Source organism: Taeniopygia guttata, chromosome 7, assembly GCF_048771995.1.
Source record: "Taeniopygia guttata chromosome 7, bTaeGut7.mat, whole genome shotgun sequence".
In the NCBI taxonomy this organism is placed as follows: Eukaryota; Metazoa; Chordata; class Aves; order Passeriformes; family Estrildidae; genus Taeniopygia; species Taeniopygia guttata.
In genome coordinates, this window is record NC_133032.1 from 5289364 (window position 1) to 5305735 (window position 16372).

General features: G+C 47.9%; 1 protein-coding gene across 3 annotated transcripts in view; it reads left to right on the forward strand.

Annotated features, from left to right (window-relative positions):
* The window catches only part of ITGB5 (integrin subunit beta 5), a 66390-nt gene that overhangs the window by 35733 nt on the left and 14285 nt on the right, over positions 1 to 16372 (forward strand). For all 3 annotated transcript variants that reach the window (XM_030277124.4, XM_072931996.1, XM_072931997.1), the window contains 2 exons: positions 14923 to 15145; positions 15859 to 15962. In XM_030277124.4, coding sequence (XP_030132984.1) covers positions 14923 to 15145; positions 15859 to 15962 — 327 coding nt within the window. The remainder of the gene's footprint in view (positions 1 to 14922; positions 15146 to 15858; positions 15963 to 16372) is intronic.

Sequence of the window (16372 nt, forward strand, 5' to 3'; positions counted from 1 at the left end):
GAAGGTAGTCAGGGTGAAAAATTAAACTCAGCTGTGAAGTAATTAGGAGCACTACTGCCTGGGAGTTCTCCAGAAGACCACATTGCTTTGAAAGCATCATCTCACCCAAAAGGAGTATATTTACAAGCAAGCAGGGCATCAGTGCTATAAAGAGAGGTTGTAAGTTACTGGTGGATCAGCTGCTGCAAGAGGACACACCTGTGCTCAAATTTCCTTTCCAGCAGGAGGGCTAGAGCTCTGCTGCTCCACAGGAAAGCAAGTTGTGTATCTTCTGTTGCACCTGCTTGCCTCTGTCCCTGCGGAGGATGTCTGGTGCTGGGAAGCACAGCATAGCTGGCTGGGGATTTGCTGAAGTTTTTTAAAGTAATTTCAAAGTCCTTTTTATAGCTATGAAAGAAAACAAAGGGTAGTCTGAGGCCAAGCAAGCTCTTTGCTTGAGGGACAGGATGGCGTCTGGCATGGCTGTGTGAGGTGGATTGCTGGGATTGTTGGCTTTTTCTTTTTTTTTTTTTTTTTTTTTTTTTTAATAAATTCCAGCAGTCGGGATGCTAAATCTGAATTGTTGCAAGCGCTGTGCCAGTGACATAACATTTTGAGGTGGTTTTGTAAGGCTAAGAGGCTTGGGATTTACCAGCCCACCCCAAGCTTGCATGGCAGGGCTATGCCCAAAGCTGCCCCTAACCAAGAACCCTCTGCTACACAAACATTGCTGGGGGCTTCCAGCAGACCACTCTCTCTTCCCCCTACAGCTGGGGTCTTCTTAGAAAAGACCAGGTGTTTAGCTCAGCACTGAACATTTGTCCACCAGCACGTGTAGACTTGGAAGCCAGAAGAGTTTGGGTGATGCCTTGGGAGCAGGTTGATTCTCAGGACAGTCACTACAGTGGCTGGTTGCTGTTTTTGTTCCTGCTAGGGGGTGAAGTGACACCCTGCCCTCACTCTGTCTTTTCCTGGGCATAGTGTCTGTCCCTGAAAGGCTCTGTCACCCCTGTGCCTGTCACTGTGGGGGGAGTGCAGGAGGGGGACCAACAGGTTTTAGCTAAAGCACAAACCAAAAAAGCAGAGTGTAGGGAGTTGTCATTTTGCTGCAGATTATTGTCTCTGTCCTTGCTGGGGAGTTTCTTGGCTTGGACCCATGAGGGAAACTCATCACTGCTGTCAAGGGTTTTATTTATACTCTTTGAATCCTCTGGTTGCATACAAGGCAGTCACTTCCTCTCAGTGCATTTCTGATGACTGACTGTACTTCGAACAGTGGAACCCAATCTCAAGTTTAGCACACAGACTGTGGTGTCCCCCATCAAATGCATTTACACCTGCCCCAGCTGTTGAACAAGGTGATACCATCAACCTGGAGTGCCCATCCCAGACAGAGACGATGAGAAAACAGCCAGACCAACCCGAGCTGAGGTTTTGGGCAGCACCACGAGGAGAGCACAGTTTTCTGAGCTGAGAAGTAAAAACCAGCCCAGGCAAACTGCTTTGCATCTACCTGGCTGTGGTTTATGGCATGCCTCAGCTCAGAGGCCCCATGAGCCCATCACCAATCTGTGCAGGCATTTCTTCCTTTTATGATCTGTAGTAAAGCTGTCCCCATTGGGCCACTGCCATGGCACAGGATGGGTGACATCTTATGCTGAGACATCCTGTATTCCCAGCAGAAGCCAGGTGGGGTTGAAATACTCTGAAATGAACTTGTTTCTTGTCTCTTGGCATTTGGTCCTTTGGCTAGGAAAAAGAAATTAATTCCTGGATCCATTTATAAATATTGGAGCCTCATTTTTGTCAGCCTTTGAGAGGAGAGATGCCTGTGACAGTGCTGCCTATGGCTCCAGTCCTTTTGCAGTCCCCCTCATGAAGTGGAGAAGCAGATTTTGGGTGAGAAAGAATCTAAAGAACCAGCAAGATTTACTTCCTGTGAGTGGGAGGTTTAACATGCCTCCTGCATCTGTGAGAGAAGTGGGAAAAGGGAGTAATTTATAATGTGGAGTAAATATTAATTCAAGTTGCATCCAACTCAGAATCAATATCACTTAGTCACTTGTAAGTGGCATTTGTTCTGCTGCTCCCCAAATCCAGGTAACAGCTCTCGAGTAGCTGTTTCAAACCATTAATCCAGCTTCTGGGCCATAGGGGATGAGTTGCACAAGAGTTCTGCTCTTACAAAAGACATGCAGCTGGGTTATCTGCAGCACTGTGCTCTGACAAAGCAGCCAGAGGCTTCCCAAACACTCAAATGCTTTACTCCCAGTTTTTCTTTGGGTGGAGAGGTTGCCTTTTTGCATTGATCTTTGACACATCAGTCTGTCCCCTCTACTCTGAAATGTGGGTGGCTGTGGGAGAGGGGCAGAAAGCCCTCCTGCCTGCAGCTGGGCTGGTGAAGGGGCAGCTGGCTGCACAAGCCACAGGCTTTTGAACTCCTTGGCTGCCTGCCAGGCACTTTGACAAAGGAGGAAACATCTCTGCCCTAATTGCATTCCTGAAAGTCCCATAAAACAAGGTGGCAGGAGGGAGGAGAGGCCCCAGTAAGGGCATCACACATTTGCCTGTAATGAAGAAAGACTGGTTTGTTGGAGGCCAAGCTTCATTAGCTTCAGTTGGTCAAGACCTATTTTTTCTTGGATGGGGGGACACAGAGCATCAGCATCATGTGGGTCTCTAAAGAAATATCCTGTTACCCACCACCACTGTTCCTCAGCTCCCTCTGTGAGTGTCATTTGTGTGCTCTTCAGCCCAGGACTCTGGTTGTGCACAGGCACATCACTAATTACAGAAGAGCACTTGTCATGCTGCAGCCCTTCCTCCCCCTAAAAGACAAAAGATCTCATCCTGAAAATCCATACTGCCTGAGCAACACAGCAGCTACTGATGGTGGCCCAGCTTTGGGGGATCTGGCTTTTGTGGTTTCTCTTCTTCATTTTTTTAGAATTGGATAATAAATCAGATTCATAAACAGTTTTGCATCTGTAGATGAAACTAGTCTCCCTAGCTTGTAAGCAGCTGTGAGCATCTGAACTGGTTAAGGTGACTGAAGTTGTGGCTGGCTAAAGCACAGCAAGATGGTGATGCCTTGGAGCACAGGAGCTGGTCTGGCCTCCCTCACCAGCGCAGGGCTGCCAGTGACACAGAAAACTCATCATCAATAGAGCATCAGGTGTCAAATCTGCAAGTATGTGCAAGTGTCACAATCACTTCTGAGATGGGATGTGGGAAGAGACAGCTCATTGGAAAATTGGGGTTTATTTTGCAGAGACTAGCCAAGTGACGCACGATGCGACACCAGCTGCCCTGCTGAAACCACTAAAAAACTGCTGAGTTCGTTCAAGTCTTCAGTATTTACTTCTGAATGCTTCCTCTCTTGGTCTTTATAAATAGGGACGCTCAGGGAGGTTTTAGCCTCTACTAAGGCCCAGGGAGATAAGGCTTTTTTGTTTTGTTTTGTTTTAACACAGCCTCAAATTAGAAACATCACTCATGCTTTTGCAATTTGTTTTCACTGTACCCTGTCCATAACACATTTAACAGCCAGTGGGATGATGGCTCAGTGCCAGTGCCCTGGTTTCTGGTCCCGCATTAGGATGCTAATGTGCATCCTACACATGTGGGTGTGCATCCAATGCTTTGAGAGTAGCACTTGGGTTTGATCCCCCTGCTGGTATCACCACCCTGGAGATTTGGATGAGATCTGTTACTATTCAAATCACTGTGCCCATGGACACATCATCTGGAGATAGACTTCCTTCCACTTGTACTTTGGTAGTTACTATTCACCTGCCCAGTGGTGGATAAAACTACCATCCTGGGTGGCAATAGTAGCTGCCTCTTGGATGGAGGATGCTGGTGTGCATCTGAAAGCTCAGATGTGAGAATAAAGGTGATCCACATCTTTCAGATGCACAACAGCATTTTATTTTTGATCTTAATTATTTTCATTCCTAATGCCTAAATTTTTACCAGAAGGTGCTGTTAAGAAAGAAATGGGTAGTATTTGATTTGTTAACCTCTGAGGTGCAGGTGCTGTTTGAGTGTGGTTTGGGGAGGAAGGAGAGCTTCTTTTGTGCCCACTATCTGTGGCTGTGCTGCGGGTGGGGTGGCTTTTGACAAATATACCCCTGCCAGAAGGGAAGAGGGTGGCCTGTGGCAGAAAGAAGAGAGGGAACAGAGACTAAACCACTTTTGCAATGTTTCCTTTTAAGTCACGTCAAATCTTGTTATCTGTTGGTTTTTCTAAGCACTGCCTAGTAAAAAAGAACCTGAAGGGGAGAGACAAAAGGACCATATAAATACGGAAGTTAAAAATAATCCTTTGGCTGTTGCTAAGTGCTAGTGCAGCTGTGAGGCAGGCAGCTGCAGGGAGACGCAGCTCTGTCTCTGGGGCAGCTGCCCTGCAGGTCAGTCCCTCTGTGCTTCCCACGTGGGAGGAGGATGGGGAGCACTCATCTGCCAGCATGTTTGAGGCTTAGTTTGGTGGCAGAGGATGCAGTGTCAGCTCGGGTCACTGTGCTGTAACCTCACAGTGCCAGTTGCTTTGTGAGTAGTCCCAGTCATTAGCAGCAGGCTGGGGGCTCAGGGGTCAGTGGCTGTGGGTCCTGTCGGAGTGCAGGGCATGGGAGAGTGGTTTGGGCTGAGCAGAATCAAGTAAAGTCCTCTGAAACAAAACCCTCTATCGTTAGGGTGTTGCAGCACTGCAAATTCCCCTTTTTCCACCAAAGAGCAGGGTAGGAGACAGGGGGCTGAAGACAAGCTGAGTCTGGGCTGGAAGACACAGCAGTCTGTGTATGTTGTCACACTGTGTAAGGCACAGGGTGCCCTTGGCTCCTTGGCAGCTCACAAACGTGGTTTCAGGCACCCTGAGGTCTCTTGCCCTCAGTGCCACTTGCAGAGCCCAGGGGACTTTGTGCCCAGAACAGGCAACAAGGAGATGGCACTGCTGTAGCATCTGTCTTTTACAATGTGGTCAAAACTCAGACTGCATGTTTATCTTTGAGCTTCCTAAAGACTTTTCTCTTTGGTACATTCCCAAAAGCCTTTGCTTTTATAACTTGCAGGAGCTACTCAGCCAAAGGTCCTGTCCTGAGATGTCTGCGAGCCAGAGAATAAATGGATAAAACAGAATAATCCCCCTGAATAAGAAGGAAAAATAAACCTCTGACTTGCTGTGTCCCTTAGCCGTGAGGAGCTGGGGCCAGAGCATCTGTGCCTGGTGTCACTCTTGGGTGGGCATCCCCTCTCCAGCTTACATCCCTCCTCCACCTGTGAAACAGTTTGGCTCCAGTAAAAATAGACTACAAACATTTAATAAGAAACAAATCAAATGGGACACCTCTGCTGTCCTGTTCCTTTTCTGGGGTTAAACTGCAAAGCTGTTCTGCTGACTCTCATCCATGGATTGCTGTAAAGAGATGGAAGGTTTAGATCAGTTCCATTTATTCCAATCCAGTGGGTCAGCTTAAGAAAAATAAAAAAGTAAGGTCCAGGTCAGCTGGAGCAGGCAGGACTGAGGACTGTGGTGGGGAAGAACAGTCAGCTGAATCCACCTTCATCCTCTCAGACTGATGCCACTCTTGCCCTGCTTACAAGCTCCCTGCAGATGCTCTTTGGCTGTGTGTCCAATGTCATTTGGCTGCACAAGGTCTAAGTCCCAAATCAAGCAAAATGCCTTTTTTTTTTTTTTTTTAATGTGTGTTTCTATAACCAGGTATTTTATTTTTTAGGCCAGCTGTTAAACTGTTGGTATTCCTGCATTCCTGCTTGCCCTCCTGTAGAGCGTGGGGCTGTTGCAGTGTTTTGGAGCAGCAGAACATGATTGCTCAAGCAATGATTTAGAAAACATTTCCACAGGTGAGGAAGGAACTGTGGAGGTGCCTGCTGCTGCTGACACATGTGGGATGTTGGCTTTTAGGCCTTGTTCTGGCAACAAGTGCTGGTGTCTGAGCCCTGGGGTCATCCCAGGCTGCTTCCCGTGGTGCCTTGGGTCTGGCCATGCTTTGCCAGACAGCAGTGAGCTCTGAGAGCAACACTTGAAACCTCTCATCCTTTAGTGTGGAGTGTCATTGAGAAAGTCTGCTCTTCACACAGTGTGAAGAGGAGCAGAAACTACAGGGACATGTCTGGGACATGCTTACCTACTCTGTGCTTGCATCGTGTGCTTGCTGTGCCAGGGTGGCACCTTCTGTGCAGGGAAGGCTTATTTGAGGGCAGAGACACCCAGCCCTGAGCTCCCAGATTATTTGAAAGGCTGTAGAGAGATTCCACAGTAGAGTTGTGTGAGTGGCTGGCTGGCAGTAGCATTCCTCTGTAGAAGTGTTTGATTTTAACTTGTAGGCAAAGGGCTCCTGAGCATTAGCCAGGACCAAATTCAGCAGGGTGTCCCATGGTGTTTTGGGTGTGCTCATCTCCAGGAGCTGTGGCTCATAGTCCCAATGCAGAGAGGGCCTGAGAGCCATGTGGGAGGTGTCTGGATTCCAAATTTCATCTTCATGAAGTCTGACACACAGATCCTCAGTGGAGGACCATGGGGCTGACTCAGTACATGTGTTTACTCATATCTCCAGTCCTTGGGCAGCTCCTGAAACCACTTCCTCCTAGGGCATCATTTCCATCCTTCCCCATTCTCTCTCTTCTTCTTCCTTTCAGAATTTATTTTTTCCCCTTTAATCTGATTTCTCTTCTCTTTGCAGTTTAATATTGAATCATGTGCCCCTGTCCTCTAAGAGCATGTTCCTCCCCATCCTGCTGCCCATCCTGCTCCATGCCTGTTCAAAGGGCTGAAGATCCCAGAGTTCAAATGGCCTCTGGGCTGGGACAAACAGCATGGGGTGACCCTTATCTGCTGGCTGTGACCTGTGAAAGCATGGCCAGTGCTTGTAGCTGCAATGTAAAAGTGCCTGATCCCCTCTCTAATTGCACTGCTAACGACCCCCGTGCTGTGCTTCAGGTCAGAGGTGGCTGCAGGTGGATGTTCCTTAGCTAGAATGCTCTGTGTCCCATAGATATGCTCCTCTAGATTTCTTTCACAGCAGTTAAATGCAGTATTTGTTATTACACCACCAGGCATTAGCATTACATTGTAACCTGGCAAATATTATTGATTATTGTGGAGTTGGTCTCTGTGGTCCTAGTGGGTCCCTTCCAGCTTGAGATGTTTGATGATCTTTGTGTGGATTTCTCACAGGAACACAAGTGATGATTCCATTTGTGTTAGTGCACAGTGCTGTGTTTATTCCTTTTGTTCCTTGGCATTCCTGGCAGCAGGCATACCCTGCCTGCCTCACCTTGCTCACACCAGGGCTTTGTGGCAGCTTTTCACTGAAACAGCAGCTAGGCTGGACCTTCTCTCCCCAATGTATGTATGGAGTACTGCTCTCCCAGAGTCTCTATTCCTGGCACGAAAGGGCAAAGCTGCCCTTTGTTACCCCTCCTTTCTCCCTGCCCAAGCTCTTATTGCTGTCCAAGCCTTGCAGCTCTCCCCAAATCTGGCAGCAGCTCCTTGAGGGCCAGCCTGCACAGAGCGCTGCTGTTCCTGCCTTTTTTCACTGGCTTTCTCCTTGTCCCTGAGCGGACCTTTAGCAAGTGTGAACGCATGCTAATGAGCCATTAAATGCCTGGGCAGAATTAAAGAATACGGAGTGATGTCTTTGACATCTTTATGGGAGCCAGAGCTCTGTCTCTGGGGCTCTGCTCTTAAAGTGGTACAACCTGTGGGTTGCAACTGGAGGCGTCACCTGAAGATTCATGCGCATATCCAAACCCCCTGTCCTGTGCAGCTGCCCCTCCCAGGGCCAAAAATCCCCATAGGAAGCTCAAAAAAACCCAAGATGAACTCAGAAAATAAAGCTTAGATGGTCTTAGGACAAGCTCACTTTAAATTCTCTGCTGGCCATCATCTCAGTGAGATTGGTGTCTGAATTTGGTCTCTGGTGATTGTCATTGACAGAAATGTACATTTGGAAATGAACATTGTATTTGGGGCTTAAAGGCAGATGAAAGCCTCAGACCAGCAGGTGAGTGGAATTCTGGGTCTCTGCATTTCTTGTTGACATGCACTGACAACCTGTGTATTTTGCTCAGTTTCATTTAAAAAATGGAGCTTAGATAATTGACCTGAAAGGGAAGTGCAGCACAACCTGTGTGTTCATTCTTTCTTCTTTTTCTTTCTTTTGTCTTACTTTGAGTGATATTCTGACTTTTTCCAGATACTTTGTTGAGGGAGAAATCTGTTAAAAAAACTTGGACCTTTGGTGAACTTGCACCAGATTATATATTTGCATCCAAACACAGCACTGGGCAGGGCTTCTAAGGCACTGCATTTTGCACATTTTGCAGAGGAAGACTCTCTCAAGAGCCCACTCCTCTCATTAAAGTCCAACAGAAGGGATATTCAACCCACTTGTGCTTCAGCAGAATGGAAATTAAACTCCTTTTTATTTGAAGGATGGACCTGAAGTGTCCATCCTTTTTTTTTTTTTTTTCCCTGGAGATTAGAGATTTGGGATCATGCCACTTTGTTTTTGGAGACAAGTTTTATTTTAAGAACATATCTGGAGGTTTTTTGGGTGGTAGGAGCTGGTAGGAGTCAGCTCAGGTGTCAGCTCAGGAGGATGAAGCTTATCCTTCCTACAGGCATCGTGTTGGTGGAAGAGTTCTCAAGCCCTTTCTATGCCTTTCAGCAACTGCATGTTTGCCATATGTCCCCTCGTGTTTCCAAATCTTCCAGAGCATTCATAGTGACTAAAGCTGAAGTTCAGAGTTGTATAAGCAGATCTGAGCAGAGACAGGGCAGGAAGTTTCTAAGTGGGGCAGGAGCTCCTGGCTCTGACCTGACCATGGGTATTGGTGGTATCTGGGCAGCATTGGAAGGGCTAAGTGGAATTTTTTTTTTTTTTCTTTTCAAGCAGCTTTATTTGTCAGGCTTTTTGGGGGAGAAAGGAAACAAATGGATAGATCTGCATTCAGGGGGGTTTCATCTGTGAGCAAGTGTGTGTGGGGCTGGAGAGCTGGTGGAGAGAGGAGCACTGCTGTGGGAGAGGTGTTGCTGTGTACTGTGGCAGACCCAATGAACACCTGCATGTGGACAGATGGAGGTTGATAGGAAGGGACAGTGGCCTGGAGTTAGAGGTTTGGAGTGAGACACAGCAGGGGCAAAAACCCCAGAGGATGCACACACACCACCCCCTTCTGATCTGGCTTAAGGAATAATGAGGATTGTTGGCAGTTCCAGCACTGCCTTCCATGTCAGGTACTTAGGGGGTAACAAAGCCAAAGATGAGCATGTGCCCAAAGTGGTGGGATGGTATTTGGGCCCACAGCTCAAAGGAGAACAGCACATCCATCCCAGCTGCCCCCACTGAGGATGAAGCTCTGTGCCTCTGGGAGGACCTGGCACCAGCCCTTGCCCCATAGCTCTCTCTGCATCAGTAACAGAGTTGGCAGCTGGACCTGAAAGCTCCAGTTCCCAGCTCTGGGTCTCTATCCAAAAGGCCACATGTGGCAGGCTTGGCTGAGGAGCTAATGTAAGTAGAAGTCAAAGATTTGTGGAGTGCTGAACTTATGTGAAAAAAAAAAAAAAAGCAAACAAAAAAAGAAGAAGAAGAAGAAAAAAGAGGAAGGCTTTATTTTAAGAAATGCAGCTTTAGATCTCTTTCAGGAAATGACTTCTCACTGCCCAGTTTGGCTTTCTGATGGATCATCAGTTGTATCTCGTGGTTGTGTTTCACCTCCACTTCTTTAGCAGAGAGAAGGAAAATGAGGAAAGGCTGGCCAGGGCTGCCACAGGAAATCCGCCTGCCTGGATAGCTTTCAGCTGCCTTCAAGAAACAGCAGTTTCCAAAACCATGTCCTCCTTGTGCAGTTCTCACTGAACCCAGAAATTCCCAAGTGAGTGAGAAACTGGAGTGCTGAGGGGGTTTTTGTAATGGCAGTGCTGCACTGTGGGGGATGCTGGTAGTAATGTCCAGCTGGTGATGGGACTTGTGGTAGCCATGGCTCAATTAGCAGCTCAAGCCTGCATTTATTCCTTCACCTTTGGTCATTATTCTGCATGTCCAGTGCTATTTTTGATGATTGGTGAGCCCAGTGCTGGGACTGAAATCTTGGTAAACCCATATGCTTCAGGATATAAACATCCATTGCAATGGGAAGGTGCACAGATCCATGGTGTCTGCTGTAAATAACATCCAAAAAAGCACTATTTGCTTCTTACTAACCTCTTAGTGTTGGTTTTACTGCTTCAGTGTTGCATTGTGGATAAATGAGTGTGGGCAAGCTCTCTCCTGGTGTGAGTGGAGGCAGTCGGAAGAATTTCAGGTTACACAGAAACCTCAGGCCCTTGACATTTGTGTGTCTGTGTTTGTGTAGTTGCCTCCTCAGCACAAGGAGGTTGTTATGCTCAGTGGGTTCCAGGGGCTGGGGATGCTCCTGCCAACCCGCCACCCTTGTTTTCGCTGCTGGACTGGCATGACCCAGGGGGTGGATCCTAAACCCATCCCCGCTGTTTAAAATGTCTGGAGCTCTCTCCAAGTCCCTGTGGGTGCTGACCATCTGGCAGTGCTGTGGGCCTGAGCTGTGCCCTGGGCAGCCTGCCTGGCCTGGTCTGGCCTCTTGATGTGCAGCACCGCCTGCTTTGAGCCATGGAAAGAAATTACTAGGGAAGTTGATGATTTATTTGCCTGGGCAGGCACTGTGTCTTACCCTAGCCCTCTCCCAAATGAAAAGCCCTATGTTTTCTAAGTGTTCCAAGCCTTTTCTGCTGCCCTTCTTTCTCCCACTAAAAATGTGCTGTTGACAGAGTCTCTCCCCCAGACATCAACCACTTTTGCTTAGAGATTGACTGATCTGGTACAAAATGGTGCCCAAGCAGTGCACTGTGTCTGTAGGGTTTGACTTCTCTCATAAGCAGATGTTTTTGATCCATGGTTGTGGACTCCTTCTTCACTGGGGCTCTCTGGGTGGAGAAGCAGCCAGGGCTTGTTAAAGGGATATGACACTGAAGAATCTGGAAATTGCTTGCTGTAACTCATTTCTCTTAGTTGTTTTTCCTGTGGGATTTTTCCTATTTCAGACTAGTTGTTCAAATAACCAAAAATGACAAAAGCGCAGCCTTTTGGAGATCCTGACCCAAAGTCTGGATGTGAGCACAGAGGCACAAAAATAAGTGGCTTGATTTAATGGAAATAAAATACAGTATGATCTTTCTCCTCTTGAGTGCTCAGAAACCACTAAACTGGCTTAAAAATCATGACTTGTTTTTCTTATATGTTAGGCACATCAGTTTAATGTTCTAGAAGATGCGGAAAAAAGGAGTGTTGGAGGAAGCTGTTTTCAAACCTTTTCTACCTCTCCATAAAAACTAGGATCATGTTTTTTCTTTCAAAAGAAAGCTTTTTTGCATGACTTTATCGTCCCCAGAAGTACGAAGCTTTAGGAAAAACCACCTTCTATGAAAAGCCCCAGTGAGAGAGCTTTTAGTGCACTGAGTTTCGGACCTCTTGGTGCAGTTGCTAAAAGGTGCAGTTATCATGGAGGGCAGAGGGGCTGTCCTGCTGAGCAGGATCACAGCCTGCTGTCAGGAGCCTGGGATGAAATCAGGGTCAGAGGCTGGAAGCTTCTGCCAGAAGCTGCTATCCCAGTTTGGGAATGACCCTGCTTGGGAACAGCAAGAACAGCGCTGGTGTGGGGGTGCCAAGCCGGGTTTGTGCGGTGCCATGCTGGGGACAGGGAGGATTTGGGCTGTGGCTGCCATCCTGGGGGGCAGCTGGGGTGAAATGAGGTTGGTTGGATGTCCTGGTAAAAGCTGCCTGAGTGACAGCGAGATGTGCAGCCCAGCCAGGGCACAGCAGTGGGATGGGGATGTGTTTTGGGATCGGGAGACAACAGTAGGGCTGTGAGTCTCGGCCCACTCTGGTGGTGTCCTTGGGAACAGTGCACCCCGTGGCTCCTGCCCGGATGGATCCCAGACTAGTAAAGCTCAGGCTGGGGACTGCTCTCCCCCCACAGAAGCATTGCTGTCCTCTGCACACCCTCCCAGCAGGTTTCTGCAGCCTCCTGACATGTGTTTTGTGTTAGCCCCGCCCTGAAGGTCAGGAGTTGACTGGAAAGAATGTTATCAAATTCGGGGGGAGCATTTAATTTCCTAGTCAGATCTGGATCTTTTAAACTTCTAATCTCGTCTCATTTTGAATATGGAAACAGAAGAAAACATCTCTTACTATATTTGGAGGACACAATTAATATATTTTGGCTTCACAAACCAGCTTTAACAGAGAATGTACAAACTCAAAGGGTTCAAGGGGGTTAAAGTCCAGGGTGATGTCCTGCACCGCAGGACTGCTGCTGGTGCAGAGGTGTCTTGAAACACACCCTCCTCCTAGAGGACACATTGCCACAGAAATGGAACTGGGAAGTGAAACTTGGTTCATCATGGGCACAGTGGTGAAAGGTTTCCTGCAGGCATGATGGCACAGAGTGTGCTTAGCCACGTCAGCAGTGTGTGTGACCGTGGGAGAGCTGGGACTGGGAGCGACAGCACACTGTGCTGCAGCATGTGAGTACTGGTAACACTGCAAACCGCAGCTCTGGGTCACTGTCACCAAAAGCCTTGCTGCCACATTGCCTCGGGACTCCTCTCAGTTTGTGTCCCTAGTGAGAGGATTGAGTGTTTTCCCACCTCTGGTGCTCCAGGTCGATGTTGAGAAGTGGGACTCTTATTGTGCCCATATGAAAAACAAATTTTTCTCATTCACTGAGTTTCTCCAGTCTTTGGGCTGTGTGGGAGATGGATAGCACCAGAAGTGTAGCTCATGGTGCTTGAAGGAGTGGCCACTCTTTCAAGCTGTTGGAAGCAGTGGAGACTGTGACATCTTTGACATTGAGGGTCAAGATGGAAATTCCTGCTCTTGGCACATTGACAGTGATGAGCTTCTTGCACACTAAGCCAGTGTGGCCAAGGCAGGAAACACGTGTCAATGTATTTTGACATTTTAAGCTCACACCCCACACTTAGTCACCCTCATACAGAATAGCTTTTTCTTCATCCCCGTCAATAAACAAAACCACATCCTTTAAGATGCCGTTCCTTAAGTTTTCCAATTACAGTGGTTTAATAGGATGCATTATTTGCAAATGGCCATTTCCCTTCTCCAAACAGTAATTTCAGGCTTCACCTCCAGCCTGTCAGGGCTGAAAGGGATGTGCAGTCTTTCTATCCTCCTGTGACCTAGCACTGATGCTTTTAAAAATGGAACCATTTAATGGTCTAGAGACAGATTTCCTCTGGATTCACATCTTGTGCTGTGTTCTGTCCTAGGAGAACTCAAGGGTGATATGAATACCATCAGCTTGCTTCTCCTGGCCCTCACAGTTCAAATTCAAGCCTGAGCACATTTACTAATCGCCAGCTGCTTTGGATTCCTTGAAATAGTGCTATTTATCAAAACCATAGTTTATAGCTAATTTGGACACTTGCATTGCCATGGAGGCACAAAACCTGCTGTGTGTGAGAGCCAAATCACCTGAATTAATTGTGAATAAAAGCCAGACACCCTATTTGGTTTGCATGTGAAGTGATGGTCCTAGGAGTCCCCTAGTCTGCAGCTGCCCCCCAAACAGCGGCAGCTATGGATGTAGCTGAGCCTATGGGCTCAAACCCAGAGCTTTCTGTCTTAGGAAAGGGCAAGGCTGTCATTGTGGAGGCAAGCAGAGCAAGGGATTTTAATCTCCATCAGATGTAGGCACAAAAGGAGGTCACCTCTAGAGATCTTATAAACATAATCTCCTTTGTCCAGTAATGTTTGAATATGCAGGCTGGATCCAAAGCAAATGGTGGGAGTGCAGGAGAGGCTGTAGAAGGACAACTTATGATGTGTTTGGGATATATGAGATGCCTAGTAAAACAGAAGGTGCTCCTGTGACTTTTGGCATGGGATCTGTCTTGGCAATCCACAGCCTCTGGTAATCTTGGCACAGTGGGAGAGGCAGGGAGATCCACGGGTTTGTGTCAATGAAAGGAGTGTGTATATAATTTATCTTGTCTGGGGTGCTCAAGGCTCTTTCCAGTGGAAAAGCTGAGCTGTAATTAGGTTGCTGATGAGCCTTTTATACAAGCCCTTCAGCTCTATAAACTGTGCCTGTGAAGGCATCCCTTCTCCTAGGGACTGGCGAGGGAAGAATTCAAGCAGTCTCCAGCAGATGGATGCCTCTCTGAAACCAGCTGCTCGGTGGACAGCCACTCCACTTACTGTCACTGACAAGCCCTGGAGCCTGTTGACTTTCTCAGCCCTTCACTGAACCCTGTAGCTCCACGGGGATGCTTCAGTGGAGGAGAGCCCTTACTGGATTGGTTTCGTCATCTGTTTCTGCTGTGAGCTGCCCTGAGCTACTCCCTGGGCGGGACTCAGCTGGTCCCAACAACCTTTGTGGCTCTGGCTGGGACACAGAGGTCTTGTTTGGACACAGGAAATCATGCTTGTTCATATAATTTTTTTAAGGTTTTAGGAAAACGTCTTAAGTAAAACTGTTAAGAAGAAAGGGACGTAAATACTTTATGAGATTGGCAACCTGCTAGACATTTGCTGCTACACTCTGGGCTCAAAACAGCAAGGAAGCAGTACTCCATGTACTCTTATTATCTCTTAATGTAGACAGAGAAAGAAATTATTTCATACAAAAGTAGGAAGGGGGAGGTGCCTCCTTGTTGTCTTGAGCAACTATAGAGGGAAGTTGGAAGAGCAATGAGTAGGTATTTTTTGCTGCTGAATGTTGATATTAATTTGATATTTAAGTGTTTCCCATCAGCATTTGTTTGTTGCCCTGCCAAGTAAGGTCTCCCTGGTAGCTCTTCCTGCTGGGCTGCTGGTCCCTCCCAACCACATCATGTGCTGGTGGCCCCCAATTCTGCTAACACCTCTCCCCTGCTCTCACCTTTAGGTCACGGAGAGTGTCACTGCGGGGAGTGCAAGTGCCACACCGGGTTCATCGGGGACAACTGCAACTGCTCCACGGAGATGGACAGCTGTGTTTCCAGTGATGGGCAGATGTGCAGCGGCCGGGGTGCCTGCGTCTGTGGGAAGTGTCAGTGCACCGAGCCAGGGGCTTTCGGAGAGACCTGTGAGAAGTGTCCCACCTGCCCAGGTGTCTGTAGCACTAAAAGGTACTCACAGGTCGCTCAGGAGGAATTTCTGGCTGGTGGGAAGGGCAGCTCTTTGGTTCCTGGGAGACTTTTCAGCTAAGGAATTACTTCTGCTTTGTTACACGTGTGATGAGCCCCAAGCAAGCCTCCTGCTGCTAGGAGCCCACACTAAGCACCCTGACAGTGTCCCAGGCAGAGCAGCAACAAGTCTTGTTGCCCTAGTGCTCATGGAGATTCATGTCCCTGTTCATTTCTGGTGCTGTCTCGCTCTGCGGGAAAGGCTGGCAACCCCAGTTTTGCTGCACTCTGAGCTGCAGATGTCTGGGTGCAGAGAGCTGTGAGCTGCAGGGGAGGGGAAGACTGGAATCAGAATCACTGCCCCCACCTCACAGTGATGAAGGTGCCCCAGGCATCAGCCTCAGACTAGCACAGAGCAGCAGGACTGCCTGCCTTGATCTCAGGCAGAATGGATTCTGGAGTAGCTGATGTGTAGCTCCTGACATCTAAAGGGCAAACAGACCCCAGACATACAAGCTGCTTTGCACTTTCACCAAATCCTAGAATAAATCCATCCTTGCAATGGAGATGCCTGGCCCTGAAGCTGCTCCTCCCTTGTGGTGCAGATGTGCAGCCTCCAGACCAGCACCAGGGAGTCCCTTCCCAAGGGCTGAATCCCTGTGTTCATGCAGTTTCTGACATGTGCTTAATCTTCCCCTCTGTGTGTGTTCCTGCAGGGATTGCATTGAATGCAAGCTGTTTAACTCAGGTAGACTGGCTGATAACCAAACCTGCCAAAAGCACTGCAAGGATGAGATCATCACCACTGTGGATGTTCTTGGTAAGCTGGCAGCAGCAGGACTGCAGGTGGTGGGAGCCAGTGACTGTGGCATGGAACTCTTCTCAACCAGACTAAGACATATCTGTAAAGAAAGCTTCAGGGAGCACCTGATGTTTAGAAATATGCGTGTGTGTGGGTAGTATGTATAGGTTATGTGTGATATGTGTGATGCTCTCTCTGGGCTTCAATCCATACTCAAGTAAAAAACTCTTTGATTTTCACTAACATCTAACCACTACTGCCAGTGCAAAGAGAGTGGGGTGAGGTCACATGAGACAGATGAGCCAACTTGTGAGAGAGCGCAAAAGCACAAAGTATCACTCAAGAAAAGGCATTTTCTAATCTTCTCTTGGAAGAAGTGAGTTTGTAAGAGAAAGAAAAGCTGTTTTGAAAATGAGTTCTTCTTTGGT